At 56.1% G+C, this 27,046-nt stretch overlaps 1 protein-coding gene across 3 annotated transcripts in view; it reads right to left on the bottom strand.

Moving 5' to 3' along the window:
• PTK2B (protein tyrosine kinase 2 beta) overlaps window positions 1–27,046 on the bottom strand; it is a 109,335-nt gene that overhangs the window by 25,746 nt on the left and 56,543 nt on the right. For 2 of the 3 annotated variants that reach the window (XM_054022726.1, XM_054022725.1), the window contains exons 2-9: window positions 26,052–26,299; window positions 8,520–8,698; window positions 8,150–8,237; window positions 6,882–6,961; window positions 4,655–4,717; window positions 3,632–3,686; window positions 2,783–2,923; window positions 154–228 (exon numbers count right to left, since the gene is read on the bottom strand). In XM_054022726.1, coding sequence (XP_053878701.1) covers window positions 154–228; window positions 2,783–2,923; window positions 3,632–3,686; window positions 4,655–4,717; window positions 6,882–6,961; window positions 8,150–8,237; window positions 8,520–8,698; window positions 26,052–26,258 — 888 coding nt within the window. In that variant the 5' untranslated portion in view covers window positions 26,259–26,299. Of the gene's footprint in view, window positions 1–153; window positions 229–2,782; window positions 2,924–3,631; window positions 3,687–4,654; window positions 4,718–6,881; window positions 6,962–8,149; window positions 8,238–8,519; window positions 8,699–25,154; window positions 25,163–26,051; window positions 26,300–27,046 lie in introns of those variants that run through there. The other variant, XM_054022727.1, reaches the window with a different exon arrangement.

Raw genomic sequence — 27,046 nt, 5'->3', positions numbered from 1 at the left:
CCCCAGTGTGATCCCTCATTCCATAAGCAGCTCCACCTCCCTCAATTGCCATCAGAGGAACATGCTCTGGGTCCCAGCCCCGCGTTTGAGGGGTGCGGGGGGACTAAGCCCTTTCCTCTTTTGGGGATTAAGCCCTGCCCTCCCCCCCCATACCTTTGCTTCCTTGCTCGTCATCTGCCGGATGCCCTTGGGCCCGATCACCAGGTCCACCGTGATGTTCCATCCTTGCTGGAAGGGAGAGACAAGGACACGGGCGCGGTCTCTGCTCTGCCTCCGAAACAGCCCCGTCCCCTTTCCCAAGGGCTTCTCGGCCAGGGGTTTGCTGGAGCACCCAGCACTGGTCAAGGGGGCTGGAGAACAGACCCCAAAGGGGGGGCCAGAGCAGCAGCACAGGGAGCGTCCCCACGCAGTCCAGCCCAGCGTGCCGGAGCCCCGGCCTGCGGAGAGTCTCCATAGCCCATTCAGTCCTTGGCTTCTCCGCTGAGGCCAATCGGAGCGCCAGCAAGGGAAGGAGGGAGTGAGAGGCGGACGCTTGTCCGAGAACCGAGCTGAGACTCACCCCGTAATTCCTGGGGGGCTGAGTGATCTTTACCTTCCATGTAGGGACTGTAACCAAGAAGCCGACTGCCCTGGCTAGCGCCGGGTGCAGCGCAGACGGCGGCTCTGCTGGGCCCATCTCAGTCCCCGCCTGCGGCATCCCACTGGATGGGGAGCTGTGCGCTGTCCCCTGCCAACATCCCCCTGCTAGGCCTCTCGTGGGCTGCGACTGCCGGCCGTCCAGAGACGTGCCCCGACCGCAGAAACTCAGCCAAAAACCGCAGGATTCGAACCCAGGCCCCATAATACGTCCCTGCTAGATCTCGCGAATGAGAACAGTGCTTGGAGCGCTGGGGGATCCCTGGGCAGCTGCAGGGCAATGAAGACTTCAAACCGCTCGCTCCCTCCCCGCTGTTCAGCTGGAACGTGCCGCAGCAACTGTGAGTGGAGCTGCGGGGAAGCCCCCTGGTACCCAGCGGGACAGCTGAGCTGGGGAGCCTGGGTCAGGTTTGGGGATGGGCCTGGGTCCAAATGCCGGGTGGAAATTCTCTGAAACTTGAGGGCACAAAGCTCAGTGGTGCAACCGCGGAACTTGCACAACTCCGGGAGGGCTGAAACCACCGAGCTCCCCGCAGCATCAGCGGCTGCCGAGCCGCGCCGGATCTGCCCCAGCCAGCCCCACCCCGAAGTGACGGGAAAGCCACCGAGGCCGGCGGCAGGGTGTTGGTGGCGGCTAGTGGCTTGAGCTATCTCCAGCTGCTTGAGAAATTCTGAGAGGGCCAAACTCAGACACAGACACTGCCTGGGAGACACGTTTATGATCGGCTGGAGCCGGAGAGTTAAAAGCTGGGAGCAGTTGAAACCAAAGCCATGTTACTGTGTATGACCAGGGCAGGGGTCTCCTGTGCGGGAGCCATTTGGGGTTGTGGTATGGGGCGCAGAGATTTCTGGGAGTTAATCTGTGCATAGGCGCCGACTCCATGGGTGCTCCGGGGCCGGAGCACCCACGGGGGAAAATTAGTGGGTGCTCTGCACTCACTGGCTGAAAAAAGTCAGCAGGAGGCGCTGCAAGCGTGACCCTGGGAAGCAGAGGGGCACGAGCATGGGGATTTCTGAGCCAGGAAGCTGCCTGCTGTGTGTTTCCGCCCGCATTCAGGGAACAGGCCTCTGTGTCAGTTCTTTGTGAATAAACGGGGACGGCACCCAAGAACGGCCTGCTCTCGTGGCCCTGATTTCTCATCCTGACAGAAACAATCCTGCAAGGCTGGGCGACTCCGGCTAACCGCCCAGGCCCAGCGCTAGGCTCTGCCCTCTTCTGTACGCACCCTGACACTTTCATCGCTGCACCTGGAGCAGAAGGTTTCATACTGAGCTGTCCAGTTCTCCCCCCGCCCCGGGCAGTACGGTGAAGAGAGAAGCCGGCAGCGTGTATAAATATTCCTTTCACCACTGAGGGGTCCCATTAGGGGGCAGCTGCAGGGTATTTCCAAGAGAGCAGGAATCCCCTGCAGGGTCCTGTTGTCTGTTCCGGGGTTTCCCTTGGGGAACTTTTCCCCTCCTTTGGCAATTCCCGGCAGGTACCTCCCAGGGCTCAGTCATGGCCCGCCCAGGGATCCGACTAGGCATTCGCAGCTCTGCGGCTCTTTTCCTCAGCCGGCTCCCGTTCGCTCACAGCAAGACAACTGGAAAGAAGCTGCCACATAATGCCTGGGCCACAGGGCAGCGAGTGGGTCTAAGGATGCCACTCTAGCGCTGAAGTCCAACTCCCCACCCCCACTCAGGCCTCGCCTGCTGGGCCTGCCCGACTGGGGGCCTGATTCTGCTCTCCCGCTGATGTAAATTAGAAGTAACTGCACTGAAATGGTGTCAGAGGGAGCAGAATCAGGCCTTTGGTAAGGTGAAATGGAGCCTGGGCAGAGAGTCCGGTGCTTAGACCTTTGCACCAGTCCCTCCGCACGGGGCGAATTTCGCACTCAGAGCCCTGGGGCTGGGCATACCGTATATCCTGCCATATACTGGCCCTAAACCCCAGGCCAGCAGGAGATTTGGGAATACCGTATTTCCCCCTCTATCCGAGCACCGATCCCCAGCCCTCCTCCCGACGCTGCCCCTGGAGTGATGCGCTATTCGCCAGCAGAGGTTGGGTTCTCAGGCTCTGGACAGGTGCCGGCTGGAGGCGTGTGACGGAACCGTATAGCTCCCAGCCCCGGCCACCGCGCCCCGTCTTCCCCATGCAGGGACTCACTATGAGCTCGCAGCGGTAGCTCTCCTGGTCAATGTTGGCGAAAGAGGCGAGGGTGTTGAGGAACTTCATGATGCACTCCTCCTCCCGCAGCAGGGCGTACTGCTGGAACGTCTGCTGGATCATCTTCCGGAACTGCTTGGGCTGAGGAGGGAATGGCGCCAGCGCCGGAGAGTCAGCGACAGGCCCCGCTGCCTGGGCGTAAAGACCCAACAGCCGGAAGCAGCCCGGTCCGGGAGGCATCTGCATAGCCAAACGCTTCCCCCTCCACGTGCACAGTGACCCCTCTCCCGCAGCTATTCCAGTGCTGGGATCCCCACACACACAGCTCTGCCAGCGCCCCTCAACCCTGACCTACCACCCCTCCGCACCCTGCTATTCTAACCCCATACACAGCTCTGCCAACCGCCCTCAATCCCGGCTTCCAAAAACCCCTGATAATTCCTGTGAGCGGCTCCCCCAGCTCCGCTCCTTGACCAAGAGCACCTGACAATCCAGTAGGGGGCGCCGGAGAGCTCTGCCGAGGAGCTCGTAGATTTAGGTGAGTCCCTGCTGTTCCGCTCCCGGTCTGCCCCTTCCCCGGGACAGTTTCCCAGCATTGTCCCTCCTTGAAAAAGGGTGAATTTCCCAGCCCACGTCCTAGGTGATGCTCAAGTCCACTTACGCTCGTAGGGTTGGCTTAGACCCTAGGCCTAGAGTGGAACCTAAGTCTCGTCCCTCTGCACCGGGGCTGGATTTCACCCTAACGGCTTAACCCAGCTGCACTGAGCTGTTTTCAGTCCTAGCCTCCTGCACTGGCCACAAGGGTCCTTTGTCCATAACACCCCCAGGCCGGGCTCTGCAGCACCTTACCTTCAAATTCTCCTGCATCTGCTTGGGGAAGAACAGGTCCAGCCCTACTTCCTTTCTGAAAGGGAGAGAGAGCAAGAGACGCGCACACAGGTTAACGATCCCACAGGGACTCTGCAAAACCTACTCCTTTCATCCGCATTAGGCCATCTTTAAAATATCCTGCCTGGCGCATGGAAGGATGCCAGGGGATGTGTGACACGCAGCCTGAGTCCCCCGGGTCGATGGCTTGGATGGGTCTCTGATCGGGGACAACTGGAGCTCAGCGCCACCTGATGGGCGACTGGTGGCCCCAAAGCGGTGCTCCCAGTCCGGTTCCTGGTTGAGGACCGTCCGCATCACAGCGGCCAGCCTCAGCAGAGATGCTAAGGGCCACAGAGATGAACCACCTCTCCATGAGCCCTGCCCTCGGGACAGGGACTCTGGTACCGCCCCACTTTGATCCCTATCTATTGTTGTGATCAGTAATGTTGCCTCATGCACCTGACGTGGTAGGGGATGATATGAGGAGGTTCATCTCATGGCATTTCAGGCTTCCTGTGCTTATGATGATCCCAGCTTCCACCACTCTGGGTTTTATTCCCTGCAGTTGGGCCACGATGCTTCGAGGGGCGCGCGCGCATGCACGCACGCACACACACATGCGTTTCTGCAACGTCTCCAGGGCAGCCCACTCCAGGATCCTGGCCAGGATTTTGGAATAACCATCAAAGAGCTCCAACTCTAGAAAGTCCATTCCAGGCTTTACATTGAGCCCAGGGGATTCTGCAGGGATGGGATCTGGGGATGAGGCTGTGTGTGGACACAATCAGCCATGCTGGTGGTTAGGTACTTAACTGGTGAGTCTCCCTCTGTGCTGGGATCTAGGGATCTGTCTAATTCCCTGGGCCATAATGTATAGGAGATTTTCTTGCCTTGATGAAGAGATCACATGGGATTGGACACCCTGTTATCTGAGAGGACTGGGGAACTCCAAGGAATGGGGGCGGGGGGGAAGCCGAGAAGAAATAGAACCTGGCCACTTACTCCAGGAACTCAAAGTTGGATTTCTTATCCAGGGCATTGTGCGGCATGTCCTTGTAGAACCTCCTGCAAAAAGAGGGAGACGTCAGGCGTCAACATACCGACCTCACACGTGCGCATCCTACACCGGGCGGGAGCAGAGGGGGAGCATGCAAGCAGGCTCCAAATGCCAGGGGAGCAGAATAGCCATCAGCTCATCTGGTGGCTCATTCGAACATTCAGTATGCAAAATGAGAGGTAGAAAATGATAGAAGAGTGGCAGACACCCAGTTAGCCTCACACTGAGACCAGAGTCAGGAAAGGGACCATTAAACAGATGGGCCCAGGTAAGAACCGCAGATGCAAAGGTAATAAGTTAGCTAAGTGTGCCACCGCCCCCTTTAGTGGCTCATTCTCAGAGAGGATACCAGCCTACCACTGCTACTAGCTAATGGAATTAATCCTTTAGCTCATGTGGCAGAGGCCTGTAGCTTAGAGCAGAAAGTCCAGGGTTCTGCATCTGCTGCTTACCTGTGGTAGCCATGGTGTTACACAACTTCGGAGCGCTTTATACTCCCAACCCAGGTCTGGGTCTAAATTTGCAAACAGCCCTGGGCTAAATTCTGTTGTGAATCAGACATGTGATGTTCCCCCTGAAACTGAGCACAATGTGGTCCCCTCTCTGCGTAACTGGCAGGACCCAAACAATCGCAAGCTTTTGGGGTGTCTGGCTCTGGATTGAGACTTTGCATCTTGAGCCCAGCTGGACTATGAAGAGCGACAGTCAGAAAAGCAGGTGGCTCTGGGATTCTTCCCCCATCCGTGACTTTCAGATCAAACATGCTCAGGTCCAGACTTTTGCTAACCACCCGCCTTGGCAGTTCCAGGCCAGCGGGGGTCCTCCTGCCTCTTATGAGCAACAAACTCACTGCAAAACTCTGATGGATTTCAAGAGGCCTGGGCTTTACCTTGCAGCCTGGTTGACGATGCACAAGGGGTACAGGAGCCGGGATAGCTCAGTGGTTTGAGCATTGGCCTGCTAAACCCAGGGTTGTGAGTTCAATCCTTGAGGGGGCCATTTAGGGAACTGGGGTAAAAATCTGTCTGGGGGTTGGTCCTGCTTTGAGCAGAGGGTGGGACTAGATACCTCCTGAGGTCCCTTCCAACCCTGACAGTCTATCACAGCAGCGCAGCCTGCTCTGTTGCTGACTCGAGCAGAAAATCCCCGGGCCAAATCCTCATCTGGTGTAAATCGGTAAAGTCCCCACTGACTTGCAGCAGGAGTGTTTCCTCACCCTAGCAAGGAACGGCTGCTGCCCTTCCTGACTCATGCCGGCATGTTAAGCAGGCACTGCCCATGTGCCTGCGTCTCACCGGGGCTGATGGCGACCGTGTTCAAGCCTGCCAGGTGGCATACCTAGGTGCCACTGCCACCCGCCTTGGCACTGCTCTCTGCCAACTACAGACGACCGTGGGCACGGAGAGCAGAGGAGCCTCTGGTTATTTTTAGGGCCCAGCTCACGTCTTGCTGCTCGAGTCCATCTGGCCCGCCGGAGTGATTCAGCTGGAATGCGCCCACCTCCCACCATGTTCTTCTAGCTGTAGGGCAAGAGAGCGCCATTCCCCAGCGCCCCTGGGAGCCGTGGGGCACTAAAGCCCACAGCTCAGCTGCGCCGGTTTCTTCATCCTCATCTTTCTCTCTTCTCCCTCCTCCTGACACCCCCCTTCGTGCAGTGCAATGGCACTGGAATCTGACTTGAGCTTCCGGACCCACCACCACGTCCCAGGTGGATGGGACTCGGTCTAAAAGAGCTGCCCTCCCATCCCTAACAAAAACTGGAACTTCTCCCCGGTCCCTTTGCTGGGGGCTTGCTCCAGGCCGCCCCTGCTTTGCTCCAGGTGAGCTTCTGTCTTGGGGCAAAGGGACCCACAATAGGAAAATGCTCTGCACTAGATGAGCCCTATTGTCCAAGGAGCTCCAAGCCCTTTACAAAGCATGATCCCATTTTGCAGAGGGGGAAACTGAGGCACAGAGAGGGGAAATGGCTGGAAACAGTGAGCCGGGACAGGATTCCCTAGCTCCTTGCCCTCGGCTGTTTTAGCCACTAGCCGGCGCTTTCTCCCAAACCTCTCTGGATCCAGCTACGCTGGAGACGTTTGTGACTGGGATGCATGTTTAAGAAGGGTCCTTTCCCCTGACCCCCCGGGGATGATCCCCTAGCGCTCAACGCCTGTTGTGCAAGGTACGTACCTGAGCTCCAGGCAGCCCAGCTGCAGGGCCATACCCTCGCTCACCTTGCTGGCGTAGTGCTGCATGTAGTTGGTCCGGAGCTGCAAGGCCAGAGAGAGAGATCAGGAGGCCAGTTCGGTGTCCAGCATTCCCTCCCCCCTCCACACAATCCCTCCTTGCCTCTCCCCTTTCCTGCGGCCACGGGGCTGCAGGCCCGAGTGCGAATGCCGCTGGGGCATGTGCAGGGCAAAGAGACTTATTTCAGGAACTGGAGCTATTAGGTCTCCAGGCAAAAGGATTGCCCCTGGGGAGTCCCAGCTGCGAAGGCCTGGAGGGGGCATTACGATCAGTTAGTCCAGCAGTTCTCAAACCCTGGGTCAGCGCCCCATTTTAATGGGGTTGCCAGGGCCAGCCTTAGACTTGCTGGGACCTGGCGCTCAAACTGAAGCCCAAGTGCCACGCTCGCTGGGGCCTTGGGCTCCAGCCCCCCCCCCTCCTCCCACCCAGCTCGGGCTCTGGACCCTCTCCCCGATCTAGGGCAGCAGGGCTTGGGCTCTGGCCCCCCGCCCAGGGCATCGGGGCATGGGCTCTCCCCCCACTCCCGGGGTCATGTCTGTTGTCCGAACGGGGTCCCGGCACAGTGACGTTTGAGAAGCACTGGTCTGGCCTCCCACAGAACACAGGGCATAGAGCCTTGCCCAGCGATTCCTGCCTGTCGCCCATAGCTTTTGGACGAGTTACGGTGGAGCTTTAAGAGACAGACATCTGGTCTTGACTTAAAAACCACCTGGGATGGAGACACCACCCCGTCCCTAGTAAGTGCTTCCAATTTAATTACCCTCCCTGATCAAACATGTGCTTTAGTTCTAGTCTGAATTTCTCTAGCTTCAGCATCCACCCCCTTGATCTCACTCTGCACTGAGATGAGAGAGGGCCGGCCCCTGAAGCTCACTTCTTCAGACGCATCCCCGTTCTAACCACCGCTGCTGCTGGTCAACCCCATCCACACGGAGACTGCTGGCCAGGTCTTGGCAAGCGCTGGGCACCCCCAGTTCCCAGCGACGTCTCTGGAATTTCGTAGGTGCTCAGAACATTTTTCAATCAGGCCCCAGTGTGGTGAGAGCGAGAGGGGGAGAGAGATCCCCGGGAGAGGTGTGAATCCAGGGGGATCACAGGTGGGTGCGGACGGGAGGCCAAATTCAACACTGGTGCAAGAGGGCACAATGCCACAGGAGTCAGCGGAGTCGGGCCCACTTATGCCCCGGAGAGCGTATTGCAAATACTCTGACCTGCTGGTAGAAGTACAGTAAGGTGGTCCTGTCCTCTATGAAGCGCTCCATGTAGTCCTCAGGGAGGTAGCGGATTTGGAGGTCGTACCTTCAAGCAAACAACAAGTCATCTCTTTGGAGTGTCCGCTCTTCCGAGGAAGGGTCTTTCTTTCTGCAAAGCGCCCAGTCCCTACTGCTATCTGCCGACACCGCTCGCCCCTGCTGTCCCACTCCGCAATGTGCACTGGGGAGATTCAGCGGAGCCCCCCGGATCCAGGTGTGACGGGTCCGTGCAGACCCTACAGCCCCCGACTGCCCTCCCGCCATGGCGACCTCCCATTAGGCGGGGGCAGGGTGTGCCGGAGGGCGATATCTGCTCCTATCTCCGTACCTCCACTCGGCCTCCAGGTGCAGGCACTCGTACTTGTCCTGCACCTCGCCCACCGTCAGGTCCGGGTGCAGCCAGTGGATCTCGTCGGACTTCACGTGCTTGAGGCGCAGGCCGTAGCACTCGGCCAGCTGGACGTCGGGCCCGATCCTGCCGCTCAGCAGGATGGAGTGGATGACCTCCTGCAACCGGGGGCGGGGAGGGAGATCGAGTGAGAACACAGACGCCCCTTCCCCCGTGGCATCACCCCTTCAGCCAGCACAAGCAGTAACTTGGCACGGACATCCTGGGGTGCTGGGCTCCCCAGTGCGTCTCCCGTATTAGATTCTCACACTCTCTGGCGCAGGAGCTGCCTGTAGGTAGTTTGTGTCTTGTGCTGGGCCGGGGCCGGAGGTGCTAGAACTAGAGCTGCTGGGGGAGCTGCTGTGCCCCCTGGCTTGAAGCGGTTTCCATCATATGCAAAGTTTACAGTTTGGTTCAATGGCTCTGGGCACCCCCACTATACACACTGTCCCAGCACCCCAGGGCATGCGATAAGCGCCAAGAAAACGCATCAGTGTCATTTAAACTATTCCCACTAGAGGGTGCTGTGACACAGCTTTCGGACTGGCTGAGACCCCAGGGCCACCAGACACACTGGCTCCTGGGCCCACAGCCCGCTGTTCATTTCAGGGGGTTTACAAAGCAGTGCTGTGATACCAGCCTGTACTTTGAACTAAATACAATAGGCCTGATGCTGAGCTGGTGTCAGGTGGTGTTGCCCCCGAAGATCTAGCCCAGCACCTGAAAATCTGGCCCGGTGACGGGAGGTTAAGGAATTAATTTCTTTCAAATGCTGCTGTTCTTCCTGTTAAAACTTAGAGACACCCCGCTCCACCCTAAAACTGAAATCAGAACGTGAATGTTTGCAGTGTGAGCCAGCAAGGCTTTTTAGTGAAACAATGTTCTTTGAGTGCAACAGTGTATTGAAAGAAAGAAAGAAAGAAAGAAAGAAAGAGCCGTACACAAGGTTTTTAGTGGTTGAGTTGTTTGCACAGTTGGCGTCAGGCCATGCGAGCTTGTTTAGGTACAGCCCGGCTATACGCTCTGCTCTTCAGGGTTACACTGCAGACATCTTTTGTTGCCAGTTTATCACTGGGACCTTGGAAAATCAGCAGAACTCGGTTTGCAGCTAAATAAAGGACATTTTCCATTTTTTTTCTTTTCCTTGCTTGGCTGACGGTACAACGGGGCCAGATCCCCACTGGTGTCAGTAGCACCCGGTTGACTTCAGCGGCGCTCTTGCCAATTGACGCCAGCTGACTATCTATGTGAATGCCACCTGCCTGGCCCTGCCCCTTTCATCACATCAGCAGCCGGGCTGCTCTGACCTTCCCCCTGGAAAGCTGTTACCGGCTCTGCACTTCTGGCCTCCTTGGACTCCTCCTTCCAGCCGCCCAGTGTGAGGCTTGATATGAACAGGAGCACACACAGCAGGAAGAACTAGGCCAAGAAATGCTTCTGCTGTCACTAATTTTAGCAGCTTCCTGGCCAAGCGGGGTTGCCTACCTCTGCCATAACCGTGAGGGACTCAGCTGAGATATACAACACAAGCCTTAACCACTCCCGGTCATTAAAGATTCCCATACACACTTCTGCAAGAAGAGGAGTATTAACCCTAGTGCTTTGGCCAAATGCAAGCTCAAGTAATTACATCCTGCCTAACTAATCCCCACCAGCTTTGGTACGGTAACATTCTTCGCCTTCCACTCTTTTGTCACTATGTCCTGTTAGCTGCCACGTTCTGCCCCAGAGGTGGCTGCACATCAGTGCTGGGTGAAGCAATCCCCAGAGGCTGTATGTAGTTTGTAAATCCGTTTGGTGATCATCATAAGAACGGCCATACTGGATCAGATCAAAGGTCCATCTAGCCCAGTATCCTGTCTTCCGACAGCGGCCAATGGCAGGTGCCCCAAAGGGAATGAACAGAACAGGGAATCATCAAGTGATCCACCCCCTGTCACCCATTCCCAAATTCTGGCAAACAGAGGCTAGGGACACCATCCCTGCCCATCCTGGCTAATAGCCATTGATGGACCTATCATCAGGAGATGGAAGGCAGGTTCTGAGCCAGATTCATCCCTTGACTCAAGTCAGTGGCTCTACACCTGAGGTGAATTCATCTCTATACGCGGAAGGTGGGGGTTAGACTTGTTGCCGTTGTTATCCCAACATATTGGTCCCAGACACCTTTTGAATGTTAACCCTAATTCACAGTTTCCTGTCTTTGTAGCGTCCATTTATTTCCAAAACTACAACGGGCTTTGCTAGCTTTGGGGCCACCGACTGGTCCTTTCAACCTTCATCTCACCTCGGCAGCCCTGTCTCCACGTAACACCTTCCCGGGCTGTCGGCGAGTGTAGAGCTCGTGACAGTGAAGAGAAAATACAGAACTACCCTGTGCCAGGAACAAGAGCACAGCCATTCTCCACGGACCTCTTTACGAGCTGCCTCTTTAAAGCACAGTGTGCCGCTAAGAACTAACAGTCGCACCTGGAGGCCCCAGCTGAGATCAGGGAGCCCTTGTGCAAGGTGCGGTACAGACAACATATTAAGAGACCATTCATTTCCCATACAGCTTTCAATCCAAATAGGATGGGAGAAGGGAACTATTCTCCTACTTGTACGGATGAGGCACTGAGGCTGAGGGAGACGACGGGATGGACATGCAGTAAGTCGTCCGTAGCTCCAGGAATCAAACCGACAGCTCCTGAGTCTCCGTACAGTGCCCCAAAGCTGTCCTTCCTCTCCAAGTGATGAGCCAACAAAGTCACCCTGTGACTCTCTAACCACTCTCCTACTAAGCCCAGAACCAAGAGACAAGAAGCTCCATGTCCCTTTGCCAACCTGCGAGCTAGCCAGTCCCTCCCATAGCAGGCCCTTGTCTACCACTAGAAATGCACAGGTTGCAGATCTCCCCTGGCTTGTAGATGCTCAGCGCAGGGGAAAGGTTTTGGAGGGGAACCCCTGGGCAAATAGTCTTCAGGAGACTACAAGTGACCTGGCACATCTGCTACGGGAGAATCACCCGTCCCCGCTTCGGTGTTAAGCCTGAATTTCCATGGATGAATCAAGCTGAGGAGAGGAGAAGAAGCAGGCCGCGGTGTTGCCCCTAAGTGGGGAAGAGCTCATCTGGATAATACATGACTTGAGTGAGGCTTTTGATACTGTCTCACATGACCTCATAACCAAACTAGGAAACAGTCTAGACAAATCTACTACACAGTGGGTGCACAGCTGGCTGGAAAGCGGTACTCAGACAGGAGTTAGCAATGGCTCACAAACGAACTGGAAGGGCCTATCAAGTGGGGTCCCCCAGAGATCTACCCCAGGTCTGAGTCTTCATATCTTCATCAGTGGCATAGGGAGTACACTCCAAAAGTTTGCGGACGATACCAAGCTGGGAGGGGTTGCAAGCGCTTTGGAGGACTTCAAAATGGTCTGGACAAACTGGAGAAATGGTCTGAAGTAAATAGGATGAAATTCAATAAGGACAAATTCAAAGTACTCCGCTTAGGAAGGAACAATCAGTTGCACACATACAAAATGGGAAACATAAGAACGGCCATACTGGGTCAGACCAAAGGTCCATCTAGCCCAGTATCCCGTCTTCTGACAGCGGCCAATGCCAAGTGCCCCAGAGGGAATGAACAGAACAGGTAATCATCAAGTCATCCCCTGTCGCTCATTCCCAGCTTCTGGCAAACAGAGGCTAGGGACACCATTCCTGCCCATCCTGGCTAATAGCCATTGATGGACCCATCCTCCATGAACTTATCTAGTTCTTTTTTGAATCCTGTTATGGTCTTGGCCTTCACAACATCCTCCGGCAAGGAGTTCCACAGGTTGACTGTGAACTTTGTGAAGAAATACTTCCTTTTGTTTGTTTTAAACCTGCTGCCTATTAATTTCATTTGGTGACCCCTAGATCTTGTGTTATGAGAAGTAGTAAACAACACTTCCTTATCTACTTTCTCTACACCAGTCATGATTTAATAGACCTCAATCATATCTCCCCTTAGCCGTCTCTTTTCCAAGCTGAAAAGTCCCAGTATTATTAATCTCTCCTCATATGGAAGCTGTTCCATACCCCTAATCATTTTTGTTGCCCTTTTCTGAACCTTCTCCAATTCCAATATATCTTTTTTGAGATGGGGTGACCACATCTGCACACAGTATTCAAGATATTGGCGTACCATGGATTTATATAGAGCAGGGGTAGGCAACCTATGGCAAGCGTGCCAAAGGTGGCACGCAAGCTGATTTTCAGTGGCACTCACACTGCCCAGGTCCTGGCCACCCGTCCGGGGGGGGGCTCTGCATTTTAATTTACTTTTAAACCTCTTAAACATTTTAAAAACCATATTTACTTTACATACAACAATAGTTTAGTTATATATTATAGACTTATAGAGAGAGACCTTCTAAAAACGTTAAAATGTATTACTGGCATGCGAAACCTTAAATGAGAGTGAATAAATGAAGACTCGGCACACCACTTCTGAATGGTTGCTGACCCCTGATATAGAGGCAACATGATATTTTCTGTCCTATTATCTATCCCTTTCTTAATGATTCCCAACATTCTGTTCACTTTTTTGACTGTCGCTGCACATTGAGTGGATGTTTTCAGAGAACTATCCACAATGACTCCAAGATCTCTTGCTTGAGTGGTAACAGCTAATTTGGACCCCATCATTTTATATGTATAGTTGGGATTATGCTTTCCAATGTGCATCACTTTGCATTTATCAACATTAAATTTCATCTGCCATTTTGTTGCCCTGTCACCCAGTTTTGAGAGATCCTTTTGTAGCTCTTCACAGCCTGCCTGGGTCTTAACTATCTTTAGTAATTTTGTATCATCTGCAAATTTTGCCACCTCACTGTTTACCCCTTTTTCCAGATCATTTATGAATATGTTGAACAGGACTGGTCCCAGTACAGACCCCTGGGGGACACCACTATTTACCTCTCTCCATTCTGAAACTGACCGTTTATACCTACCCTTTGCATCTTTTAAGCAGTTCCCAATCCATGAGAGGACCTTCCCTCTTATCCCATGGCAGCTTACTTTGCTTAAGAGCCTTTTGTGAGGGACCTTGTCAATGGCTTTCTGACCATCTAAACGACTGCCTAGGAAGCAGTACTACAGAAAGGGATCTGGGGGTCATAGTGGATCACAAGCTAAATATGAGTCAACATCATTCTGGGATGTATTAGCAGGAGTCTTGTAAACAAGACATGAGCAATAATTCTTCCGCTCTACTCCGCGCTGATTAGGCCTCAGCTGGAGTATTGTGTCCAGTTCTGGGCGCCACGTTTCAGGAAAGAAGTGGACAAACTGGAGAAAGTCCAGAGAAGAGCCACAAAAATGATGAAAGGTCTAGAAAACAGGGCCTACCAGGAAACATTGAAAAAACTGGGTTTGTTTAGTCTGGAGAAGAGAAGACTGAGAGGGGACATGATAGTCTTAAAGTACATAAAAAGTTGTTATAAAGAGGAGAGAGGAAAATCATTCTCCTTATCCACTGTGGACAGGACAGAACAGGAAGTAATGGGCTTAAATTGCAGCAAGGACATTGGGAAAAACTTCCTCACTGTCAGGGTGGTTAAACACTGGAATAAATTGCCTAGGGAGGTTGTGGAATCTCTGTCATTGGGAGTTTTTAAGAACAGTTCAGACAAACACCTGTCAGGGATGGTCTAGATCAGTGTTTCTCAACCTTTTTGTGCTGGCTACCCTCCATGGACTTAAAAAGAAATTGCAACCCCCTACCTTAAGCTTGGGCTTGGACTTCAGTCCCTGGTGGCTCAGGGCCAACACTAGTTGCCAACACTCCAGGATTGGAGGGGGAAGAGAGAGCTCAATGGTTTGAGCATTGGCCTGTTAAACCCAGTGTTGTGAGTTCAATCCCTGAAGGGGGCATTAGGGATCTAGGGCAAAAAATCTGTCAGGGACAGTACTTAGTCCTGCTGTAAGAATTAATGGCTATTAGCCAGGATGGGTAAGGAATGGTGTCCCTAGCCTCTGTTTGTCAGAGGGTGGAGATGGATGGCAGGAGAGAAATCACTCAATCATTACCTGTTAGGTTCATTCCCTCTGGGGCACCTGGCATTGGCTACTGTCAGTAGATGGGATACTGGGCTGACCCAGTACAGCCATTCTGATGAGTCTCCAGGAATTAAAGATTAACCTTTAATTAGATTATGTGGTGTGATGAAGCCTCCAGGAAGCTCCCTGCCGCCCGGGGCTGAAGTATGTAACTTAGCTTCATGGGGCCCCTGGACAGTTGCCCTGCTTGTCACCCCCTAACGCTGGCCCTGCCCTGGTGACCCCACTAAACCTGTCCCATGACCCTTCCCGAAGGGAGGAGAGGTCACAACCCATAAGTTGAGAAACACTGGTCTAGATAAGACTGAGTCCTGTCTCGTGGGGGATTGGACTAGATGACCTATCGAGATCCCTTCCAGTCCTACGATAAAACCTCGCTCTTATATACCATGTTTCATTCAGAGTGCTCTCCAAGGAGGTCAGTGTTATCGAACGTGAGGTAAAGCGATTTGTCTAAGCAGCCTGGGGGCAAAGCTGGGACGAGAACCCAGGTGTCCTAAGGTCCAGGCCAGCAGACTGTCCACTAAACCACACTGTTCCCTGAGTGCCCCACACCTTGTGTGTCCGTCCTCTTGATTCCATGGCAGCCCCATGGCTGAAAGCTGCTGCTCTCGGGTGGGGTGGTAGATCAGGGGAATGTCAACGGGCTACAAAGGCTGTCAGCGCTGGGTCACTGCTCTGGAGCCCATCCTGCCCAGGAAGGCCCCCAAAGCCCTGTGGCCTGCGTGAGATGGGCAGGCAGCTTTAACGCAGATCCCACCAGACAGAGCACACGGGACAGCTGGCCTGACTCCCCAGCCCCCGGCTCCGTTCCCGGACAAGGAGCCTGACGTGGAAGGGTAAGCCCAGACGCCACGCTCGCTGAGTGAAACGGGGTCACCCCGCTTCTGGGGGGGTTCCTGCTGTCATGGCCACAACAGCCACCCAGAGCCTGGTGCGTTACCAGAGGGATCATGCAGCGCGTTGCAATGGGACCAGTTGCACTGAATTCCCCATGCAATTGCATCCAATTGGGAATTCAGCGGCAGTGCCTCCTGGGCGCACATTCCACAAGCCCTGGTTCCGCTCCCGGAAGCAGTGCATCCTGGGAGGTTTCGCAAGGCCTCTGGCACGCTCTGGGAGGATCCACGCATTCACACTGGCATTAAACCAGTTCAGACCGAACCTCTTCTGCCTTATCAGTTTATGTAAGGCCGTCTGGTTTAACCGGTTCTTAGAGCACGCTTGATATGGCTAAAAAGTTGGGCTGCAAGCAGAGAGAGGGTCTGAGTGGCCGAGAAAGTCGAACAACGGCGGCAAACGCAGCGAACCCCTCAGTAACACTGCCGTGCTCACAAGGCTGGTTCCCCGGCTTTCCATCACGCTCCCAGGCCCCGGGAAAGCTGCCTGACTGGTAGGAACATAGAGTCAGAGCCACCTTACAGTCAGTCTGTCCTCCTTAAAGGGGGGATGCAGCCAAGGAGCTAGAGGACGGAGGTGAGTTAAAGGACACAGGTGAAACCCCGGGCCACTGACGTCAATGGCAAACTCCACGGAATGCAACAGGGGCCAGGATCCCACCCCAGCAATTCTCCTCATGCGATCTGCCGGCCTTCTCCCCGTTACCAGGGGGACCTCATCTTCCCTCTCCTTAAGCTACTGAAACCAGGAATCCTGGCTTGTTTTGTATCTTCCCCACCCTCTTCCTCTAGCACCAGCCCAGCACCCTTGTTTCCCAGCACCCCCTGCAACATGTCACTAGCCCCCATGTTACCGGGGGGTGGAGGGAAAACCCATGGACTGGGAGTCTATGGCAGAGACGAGAGCAGAACTCACGTCTCTCCATTCCCAGGCCAGCGCCTTCAACACAAGTGCAACCTCCCTCTATCCCTTCGGCCTCTCTCTGTGCGTGAGAGCCTTCTCCTATGCAGCTCCAGGCCTCTTCCTGTCTTTTCAAAGCTCAGGCCAAACCCTTTCTTCGCCCCTTGCCTCAGGTCTCTCGGATCGGCTTCGGCTCTGGCTCAAGGAAGCACAACTGAAATTGGGGCTAGAAGGCCTGGCAAACTCCTCCAGGCCGTTTTGTGCCCTACTTGAAAGGAAGACACCCCACAAAACATGGCCTGATCCTGAGACACGCTGAGCCCTTCCTGCTCCCGCTGCAGCTGGCAGGGAGCAGAGGGAGCTCTGCACCCAGCAGGATCCGACCCTCGGGCTGTTCCACTTTGCATCACAAAGAAGAAACCACAAATCTGGACAGACAGCGTCGGTAGTTTCATCACTGTGGAGGGACAGCAAAAAGGAAATCCGGGGCGCAGACAGAGCGAGCTCTGAAGCCATCACTCTGCCCTAAGATTTTTATTCTTCTCAGAGGTGATAAAATAGTAACAATCCACCCCCCACACACAGATCCTTGAATAGTTTTGCAAATAATTCGCTTTGTTGGGATTCGTGGGGTCACAGGATCCAGCATTCACTAGTGTTCCGACAACGGCCGCCTGGGGAACGGGGGGAAATGCCTGCAAACCCCTAAGGAGCCATACATTTTAGCCCACATGACGATTCGTCCCCAGTGGTCTTCTCTAGGCAACGCTGTCCCCGTTATAAAGCTTGCACTGTCCAATCAGGGAGCGTAAACAATACCAGCTGACCTGGATGACCAATCACACAACACAAATGGCAAACAGTATGTAGTCCTGGGGTGAATTTCAACCCTGTGCAAAGGGGGCCAGCACAAGGGCCTAGGCACCGCTCAAAGGGGCCTTCGCTGGTGTCTTGGCCTTGAACGGCCCCGTGTGCTGGGTAGGGTTGCCAACTTTCTACTCGCACAAAACCGAACACCCTTGCCCTGCCCTCTGCCCCGCCCCTAATCCAAGACCCCCACCCATGCCCCGCCCCTTCTCTGAGGCCCCACCCCCACTCACTCCATCGCCCACCCCCATCACTTGCTCTCCCCACCCTCACTTACTTGCTCATTTTCACTGGACTGGCTCAGGGGACTGGGGTGCAGGAGGGGGTGAGGGCTCTGGCTGGGGCTGCAGGCTCCGGGATGGGGCCAGAAGTGTGGAGGGGGCTCTGGGCTGAGGCAGTGGGTTGGGATGCGAGAGGGGGTGGGGCTCTGGCTGGGGGCTCTGGTGTGGGGCCGGGGATGAGGGGTTTGAGGTATAGGAGGGGGCTCTGGGCTGTGGCTGAGGGGTTCAGAGTCCAGGAGGGGGATCAGGGCTGGGGCAGGAGGTTGGGGCCCAGGAGGGGGCTGCAGGCTCCGAACGGCGCTTATCTCAAGCAGCTTCCAGAAGCAGCAGCATGTCCCCTCCCCAGCCAATGGGAGCTGCGGAGGGTGGCGCTTGGGTCAGGGGCAGCGTACAGAGCCCCTGGCTGCTCCTACGCATAGGAGCCGGACGGGGGACATGCCGGCTGCTTCCCGGGAGCCACGCAGCAAGGAGGCTAGCAGGGAGCCTGCCAGCCCCACTTAGCGGAGCCGCCAACCAGACAGTCAACGGCCACCAGGATTCCTTTTCAATCAGGTGATCCTGTCGAAAACCGGACACCTGGTCACCCTAGTGCGGGGGGAAGTTTCACCCGCCGGGTGCTGGGCTCTGACTCGGATTTGAGCCCAAGCCCCCTTGGTGTCCACCCACAAATCAGCAAGCTCAGGACCCAAATCCTCAGATTGTGCTACTAGGGGAGGTTCAGAGCCTGAGTCCCGCTGTGACGCGGGTCCAAGCCCAAGCCTTGTCATTTTGCAGTGTGGACGCAACTCAAGTGCGGAGCCTAGTCAGAAGGTCAGTGTAGCATAGTGTGGACGCATTAGCATGGCTGTGAGACCGGGGCAGGAGTGCCAGAACCTCGGTAGAAGTGGGGGGGTCACCTCTTCCCCCCCGAATCCCTGGCCCCCAGCCAGGCCAGAAGTCAGAGCCAGGCCATTGTAAGAGCCTCCCAGGGAGCCGGGGCCGCTGTGGGGATCCCCGGATCCTCCACCTGCCCTGAGCAGGAGGCCAGGATACCCAAAAGTGGCCCCCGGCCCATGTCCCTGCCCCCCAGGGCACGCTGACCAGTGCAGATGGAGGGTTCAGGGCTCCCCACAGAGGCCCGGGCTCCCAGGGCAGCTCTTACCATGGTCTAGGCGGGGCCTCGGTGGGGAGAGGAGAGGCAGTGGTCAGGCTACAGAGAGGGGCAAGAACTCGTGGTGAGGGGGGGCCTAAGGCCCACTCAGTCCCCCAGCTAGAGCCCCACCCCCTCTCGCCCCCTGCCCCCCAAAGCTCAGCCCCCTACCTCCCGGTTCCAGCACACCTGGAACGGGGTCCAGCAATTGTAAGCCCAGGCAGTGTGGACGCTCAAGCGTGGCCTGGGAAACACCCACTCCACCAGCCCAGGTTTACAATGTGGTGCAACCATACCCTCAGCGAACGGTTCACCGGCAACCCCCAGCCTCGAAAGGCCTCGTCCGAGCTGCCTGGTGGATCCTGGTGAAGAAGGAAAATCCAGCGGCCTAGTTCCCCTCCCACGCCAGCTTGGGAGCACTGGAGCCACTGCTGAATGTCAGGGGCGTGGGCAGAGAACCCGGTCCCGGATCAGCTCACAAGCCACTGACAGAGCAGTCAACAGTGTGACAGCTCAGACTCCCTGTCCCGCAGCAGCTGGGACATCTGCGGAGATTTTCCTGTTTCTCTCCGTCCCCCCGGTGTTTTCATTTGAAGGTGCCTCTGCCCCAGTCCCCCCGGGCTCACTGAGGCGGCAGATCCTCCGTTTTCCAGGGAAAGCGCAGCAGCCGCTGCGTTTCTGTTCCCAAGTACGTCCTGTGCTACGCGCCAGCCCCTTCCAACGACACTCTGTTCCCTCGATTCAACACATCCTGCTGCTTTCTGGCTTGCTACATTTCTCCTCCCGGGTCTGCTTGTGGGAGGATGAAGCTGGCAACATTTTTCACTGCGCCAGCGGCCCTTTCTTAAACGCCTCCTGTATCCTCTCCCGGTGCAGGACGTCAGAGCCCACAGCTCAGTGCGCAGGCTGCTGACCCGAGCAGTGGTCTGGGAATCAGGTCTTCTGGGGCCTATCCCAAGAGCAGGAAGGCAGCAGGACTGGGGGTTAGAGCGACAGGCTGAAGATCAGGACACCTAAGGTGTAACCACAGCTTGTTGCCTTGTCACTAAGACACAGGATCGTGCACCAGGACTCCCGGGTCCACAGTCAGCTGTGTTAATCTCTCGTGGGCAAGTCACATAACCTCTTTGTCTAGCCACCGACAGCCCTGCAGAATGTCCTTTTCCTCCCACGTCTCAGAGTCTCTGCCCTTTCCTGTGGGATGAGGACCGAGCCGTGGGCTGGTCACCTCTAGATGTGATTGTTGCGAGGTGCTGCCCAGGGGCTGACCCAGATGGTGCCCCCTGGAAGCATAGCACATTGCAGCCGCTCTGCTAAGCAGGGGATGTTTCTCCAGTGCGTCCTGATCGTCACCGCCAACCACGCCAGTTCTAAGATCAAGTCAATGGCCCAGCCCTCCTCTACAAACACCTAAACAGGTTGGGAGTCAGCTCTCTCCAGACTCTGTGTGGCCAGGCTGCTGCCTCCAGGGCACCCCCCCCGTGGCCAGGGATGGCTCTACAGCAGCTCTGCCTCAGTTTCCCTCCCCAGTGCTTTGCAATAATTGACATTAGGACCAGCATCCTTGCAATAAGATTCCCCTTTCACGGGGTCTTATTTATTCACTACCTGACCAACTGCAGACAGTCTAGCCCCACAGTCCCAGCCCTTCATCTCATCAGGGCAGGCGTCCCACCACCCTCCTTCCTGCAGTCTGGGGCTGCAGCCTCACACTGGCTTGTCTTCCCCTCACTGGGCTGGGGGAGGTCAGAGGCAGCTTCCTTCCCTGCTGATCTCACTCCTCTTGGGAGCAGAGACACATTAGGAGCCATCCTTGGTCCCAGGGCTCATCCCTGCTGGCTGGGAGAGAGGGGAGCTCTGCCCCACCCTCTCCGACTCTTAAAGGGGCCAGACCACCCTATTATACCCTGGCATTGCAGCCGTGATCAGTGGGGAACACCCAGACTGATGTGGCCCCCCGCTCCCCTCATATGTGGGACGAGCCTCTCCCAGAGGGCAGGCAGAGCCTTCCAGGCTCATCTCCTGGGTCCCCGGGTCCCCACGCCGGGTCTGCTCCTTCGGACTGGCGGTTGTGAGGCCTGGGGAGAGCGAACGATGCCGAGGTGCCGTGCTGAGGGGTGCACAGCAGACAGAGCTCGGAGACAGTCACTCTGTGCCGGCACCAGGGGAAACCCACCCACGACCGACTGCCAAGGGAGGGGCCGGGGATCACCCCGAGGACCCTCAAAAGGCCAAGGGGTCTCGGATGCTCTCACCCACTCTGTTCGTATTAGGCCAAGCCTCATCTGCTTCCACCACTGGCCAAACAGCTGATTGCCGCAAATGTTACTCTAGCTCCCTCTGGGCTACGTGGCCTCGTCTCCGCACGAGATGCGGGAACGTTTCTCTTCCCTGACCAGCCACTCTCGAGCCAAGTTTCACGCTGCTGCCCATCCCCCCGACTCTGCCAGTGCCCCCAATCTCGCCCGCCCCGGGACACAGTCACCCCCCTGCCTTCTTCCACACAGCCCCTGTGCTCCGCACGACTCCCTGCGTTCATCTGCCAGGCCCCCGTCCTGCCCACGTGTACGTCCTTCTGAAAGCCAGCCCCTGCCTTGCTGCCACACTGCAGTTTGTCGGCAGGGTGACCAGACAGCAAATGTGAAAAATCGGGACAGGGGGTGGGGGGTAATGGGAGCCTATATAAGAAAAAGCCCCCAAAATCGGGACTGTCCCTATAAAATCGGGACATTTGGTCACCCTACTTGTCGGTCTGCACAGCAAATTTGTCTACACTACACAGCTTTTGGCCACACAGCCGTGTCACTAGAGTCGGGCTGTGTAAACGCTGTTTGTCGACAAAACCCTTCCACCCCCTACGAGCGGGGAGGAGAACGCTCCTCCCGACCACGAGCCGTTTACACGGCCACTTGCTGCGGCAAAACTTTTTTAAGCACCTGTGAGCGACAAAAGTTTTGTCATTCAATTGGCAGTGTAGACAAAACCTCAGTGTTTGGGAAGTGGCCAGGACACCGGGCAGAGATAAATAATAACCATCACGCCTGGGCCACCACTCGCAATGAGCCCAAAGATCTGCAAATGCATCAACCGTCCCTCTCGGTCTGGAAGTGGGCTGGTGGGAGCGTGAAGTGGATTTCTGACTGACAGGCTCACAGCCCTAGGGAACTGATGGCAGGATTCATAGATTCATAGATTCTAGGCCTGGAAGGGACCTCGAGAGGTCATCTAGTCCAGTCCCCTGCCCTCATGGCAGGACCAAATACTGTCTAGACCATCCCTGATAGACATTTATCTAACCTACTCTTAAATATCTCCAGAGATGGAGATTCCACAACCTCCCTAGGCAATTTATTCCAGTATTTAACCACCCTGACAGATAGGAACTTTTTCCTAATGTCCAACCTAGACCTCCCTTGCTGCAGTTTAAGCCCATTGCTTCTTGTTCTATCCTTAGAGGCTAAGGTGAACCAGTTTTCTCCCTCCTCCTTATGACACCCTTTTAGATACCTGAAAACTGCTATCATGTCCCCTCTCAGTCTTCTCTTTTCCAAACTAAACAAACCCAATTCTTTCAGCCTTCCTTCATAGGTCATGTTCTCAAGACCTTTAATCATTCTTGTTGCTCTTCTCTGAACCCTCTCCAATTTCTCCACATCTTTCTTGAAATGCGGTGCCCAGAACTGGACACAATACTCCAGCTGAGGCCTAACCAGAGCAGAGTAGAGCAGAAGAATGACTTATCGTGTCTTGCTCACAACACACCTTTCAATGCATCCCAGAATCATGTTTGCTTTTTTTGCAACAGCATCACACTGTTGACTCATATTTAGCTTGTGGTCCACTATAACCCCTAGATCCCTTTCTGCCGTACAGAACAGGATAGGTACAGAACAACCGGTTCCACCCACCTGCCTCATCTGGAGAGCTGAGCTCCATCTCCCTGACTTAGCCAGGCTTCACCCAGGCTGCCGAGGAGAGGCCAGTCAGGGGGTGGGGACATCACAACAGCGACTGCCACTCACTACTGACCCACGGCAGGATTTGAACTGCTGACCTGGAGATCTAAGGGTCTGTGTTGCTTCACCAACTGGGAGAGGCCTCTAGGGCTGATATTAAGCACAGCTGCACACCCCGGGTTGCCTCCAGACTGAATTGCCTAAGAGGCCCCAGCTCATGGAATTCCTGGCATGTCCCAACACCGTGAGGGATGAGATGCGGGGTCAGCTCTGGCTCTGGGGGTCTGCAAAGTGGCTCCGGGGCAAAGCCCCCGTGGAGTCAAACTAAGCAGGAAGCGCTAACGGCCCAATCAGCAGCGGGTCTGAGCACCTGCAGCTTCCACTGACTTCTATGGGGCTATTCACCTGATTCGCAGAGGTGCTGAGCCCCTGAAGCTCCCATGGACTTCAAAGGGACAGGAGAGTGCTCAGCTCTTCTGAAAATCAGCCCATGATCCCTGACTCGCCAGCCCTGCCTCCCCATAGCTCCACCTTCTGCACTGCGGTACCAGCACGGCAGAGGTAGATGGGTCCTTAGAAGTCCATGGTCCTTAGAGGTCCGGCGGTAGATGGACCCTCAGAGGCCGGTGAGCCCTGTGGCTGAGGAGTCAGACGGGATTCCTCAGCCACAGGGCTCACCAGCCTCTAAGGGTCCATCTGCCCTGCAGCTGGGAGATGTGATTGCTGGCTCGGGTAGACGGACACGCACTGACTTTGAGGGAGCGAGCATGCTAAAACTAGCAATGCTCCGTGGCGGCAGAGGGACGGGCCAGCCACCCAAGTACAGTAGCACCTCAGAGTGACCAACACCCAAGTTACAACTGACCGGTCAGCCACCCCCACTCCCTTCTGGAACCGGAAGTACGCAATCTGGCAGCAGCAGAGCCAAAAAACCCCCAAAGACAGTACAGTCCCGTGAACTACATAGAACCTCAGCGTTAGAGACACCTCGGGAAGGGAGGGTGTTCGTAAATCCAAAATGTTCGTAGCTCTGAACAAAACTGGTTCTTTCAAAAGTTTACAACTGAACATTGACTTAGTACAGCTTTGAAACTTTTATGCAGAAGAAAAATGCTGCTTTTAACCATCTTAATTTAAAGGAAACAAGCAAAGAAACAGTTTCCTTCCTTCTTTTTTTTTTAAACTTTCCCTTTTTTCGTTAGTAGTTTAGGTTTAACAGAGTACTGTCCTGGATTTGCTTTTTGGGGGTCTGTGTTGCTGCCTCATTGCGTACTTCTGGTTCCAGATGGGGTGTGTGGTTGACCGGTCAATTCATAATGCTGAGATTCGTAATTCCTGAGGTGTTCGTAACGCTGAGGTTCTACTGTACGTCCCTAAGACCTCGGACTTGCAGCCTGGGTTTGATCTCGGCTCCGTCACAATTACCTGTCTCTGTACAGCAGCCAGGGGGTCCACCACAGCTCAGTGCAGAGCATGGTACAGTTGACAAGCCTACGATCGCTTGGCATTTCTGCCTCAGCCACTTCAGTCCTGCCAGGTACAGAGGGCACAATGCTTCCCAATGCTGCCTCCCAGCATGCTTTAGCAGGGAAAGAGTTAATGCCACACTCCTCCCACAGCCTAGCACCTTGGCTGCACCCCTGGCCTTAGAGCCAGCAGAAGCAAAGGACACCAAGCGTTAATCCCTCCAGAGCAACATGAAGGACAAGGACATCACAAGAGGTGCCCAAGCCCCAGCGTTCCCTAGAATGGCGACATGCCTGGCCCTGGCGTGACAGCTCTCTCCCTGCCCTTGGGGGCCACACTCCAGACCAGCCGTAAAAAGGGAACCGAAAGCCCAGCAGAATCTCAGTGACTCACTCCAGAGTCTCGCACAGAACAACCCACTGAACCACAAGCGAGGAACCAGGCGCAGCTCCTGGCTGCCCACACCACGTTTTCCCAGCGGGCCAGGCCGTAGCTGTAGTCTCACCGGGGCCATCAGCCAGGGAGCCGACTCAGACGCCAATCAAGTGAAGAGACCATTGGGGACATCCCGCCCTATTGCACACCCAGCCTCCGTGCGATACACCGCTCCGTGCCCGCTAGCGGCTGGCCTCAAGAACTAGACCAGCCTGCGGCTCAGGCTGCAGCGAGCTGCTTCTTTAGCCCAAGTGGCCGAAGCCTCTGGCTTTGGGACTGAAGGTCCCAGGTTCAATCCAGGTTGCCTGTATATATGCAGCCACCGTCTGTTACATCAGGTAGCAACAGTGCAATGCCCTTAACAGGGCACAGCAGCGTGTACCAGGTCCGTGCTTGAGGAAATCCAGATGAGGCAGCTTCTGCCCCGCTGACCCGTATCGCCGTCACGACACTGCATCCCGCCCCGCTGACCCAGATCTCCATGGCAACACTGCATTCCGCCCCGCTGACCCAGATCTCCATGGCAACACTGCATCCCACCCCGCTGACCCGGATCTCCGTCACGACACTGCATCCCGCCCCGCTGACCCGGATCGCCATCACGACACTGCATCCCACCCCGCTGACCCGGATCGCCATCGCAACACTGCATCCCGCCCCGCTGACCCGGATCTCCGTCATGACACTGCATCCCACCCCGCTGACCCGGATCTCTGTCACGACACTGCATCCCGCCCCGCTGACCCGGATCTCTGTCACGACACTGCATCCCGCCCCGCTGACCCAGATCTCCATGGCAACATTGCATCCCGCCCCACTGACCCAGATCTCCATGGCAACACTGCATTCCGCCCCGCTGACCCAGATCTCCATGGCAACACTGCATCCCGCCCCGCTGACCCGGATCGCCATCACGACACTGCATCCTGCCCCGCTGACCCGGATCTCCGTCACGACACTGCATCCCACCCCGCTGACCCGGATCGCCATCACGACACTGCATCCTGCCCCGCTGACCCGGATCGCCATCGCAACACTGCATCCCGCCCCGCTGACCCGGATCTCCGTCACGACACTGCATCCCACCCCGCTGACCCGGATCTCCATCATGACACTGCATCCCGCCCCGCTGACCCAGATCTCCATGGCAACACTGCATCCCGCCCCACTGACCCAGATCTCCATCACGATACTGCATCCCACCCCGCTGACCCAGATCGCCATCGCAACACTGCATCCCGCCCCACTGACCCGGATCTCTGTCACGACATTGCATCCCGCCCCGCTGACCCGGATCTCCGTCACGACACTGCATCCCACCCCGCTGACCCGGATCGCCGTCACGACACTGCATCCCGCCCCGCTGACCCAGATCTCCATTGCAACACTGCATCCTGCCCCACTGATCTGGATCTCCATCACAATACTGCATCCCGCCCCACTTACCCGGATCTCCGTCAAGACGGAGCATTTCACCAGCTTGAAGTTCTTCCCCATGTTGAAGCTGTTGCTGTGAAAACACACTTTGAGGATCCTCACTTCCTCCTTCTCCATGTCGATGGGCACTGACACCATGGTGGGGTCTAGGGTCCCACCCAGGCTCCGGAGCGAGCTCCCCCGCAGCCGGTTCAGGGTCTCCGGGATTCCCGACATCCTGAGGGGCACGGCGCTGCTAAGACCTCAGCATCCCTCTCCTGTAGGGACAAAGACACAGGTGGATGAATGAAGAAGGAACAACCCTGGCCCAGGCTGCATGGCTCCGGCTCAGCACAGGGCAGGGGACAGGACAGCAAAAGACAGCTGGGCTCTCAGCAATCACCCCAGGGGCCAGGCCCCCCACAGCCTATGAATTGACTTGGGGGGAGAGCTCAGCATGGGGGTGGGTGGGGAACCTGGCCTGGGGCCAGTGGGGCAGAGGCAGGGAAAAAGCACGTGGGATGGTGAAGGGGCAGGGAAGGGAGAGGGCATCCTGCATGGGTGGGGAGGGGAAGCCGGCATACAAGAGAGCCCCGGAACTCCCCACCCCCAGCAGGAATCCTGCTCCCGTGCCATGTTTACCGGTGGGAATTCGAACCCCCGCCCCCGGGCCTGCGCTCCAGCCCACCGGTGAGAGGCTCCGCAATTCCGCCCCGCGCCGGGAACCTGGGACGGCGGCATGGGCAAGCCAGCCCTGGAAGCAGGCGTGTGCTCCACACGGGCCTGTCGGGGCAGGCAGGCGTGACGTGGGCTCGCTCAGCCGGCAGGGCGCCGCTCCCCTGAGACGCTGCTGCCGTCCGTAGCCCAGAAACGCTGCGGCTCCCCGGCCCTGCTCGCTTCACCCGTACGGTGTAAAGGTCCCAGGGCCTGGGCTGCGACCTGCCCCGACACACAGCATGGGGCTGGGAGTGCCAGGGTCCCGAACGGGAGCGGAGCAAGCCAGCTGGGCCTGCACCCTCCAGCAC

This window comes from Malaclemys terrapin, chromosome 3 (assembly GCF_027887155.1).
Source record: "Malaclemys terrapin pileata isolate rMalTer1 chromosome 3, rMalTer1.hap1, whole genome shotgun sequence".
Lineage (NCBI taxonomy): Eukaryota > Metazoa > Chordata > Testudines > Emydidae > Malaclemys > Malaclemys terrapin.
The sequence above is the reverse complement of the archived record's forward strand: the minus strand, read 5'-3'. Positions and strand labels throughout refer to the sequence as shown.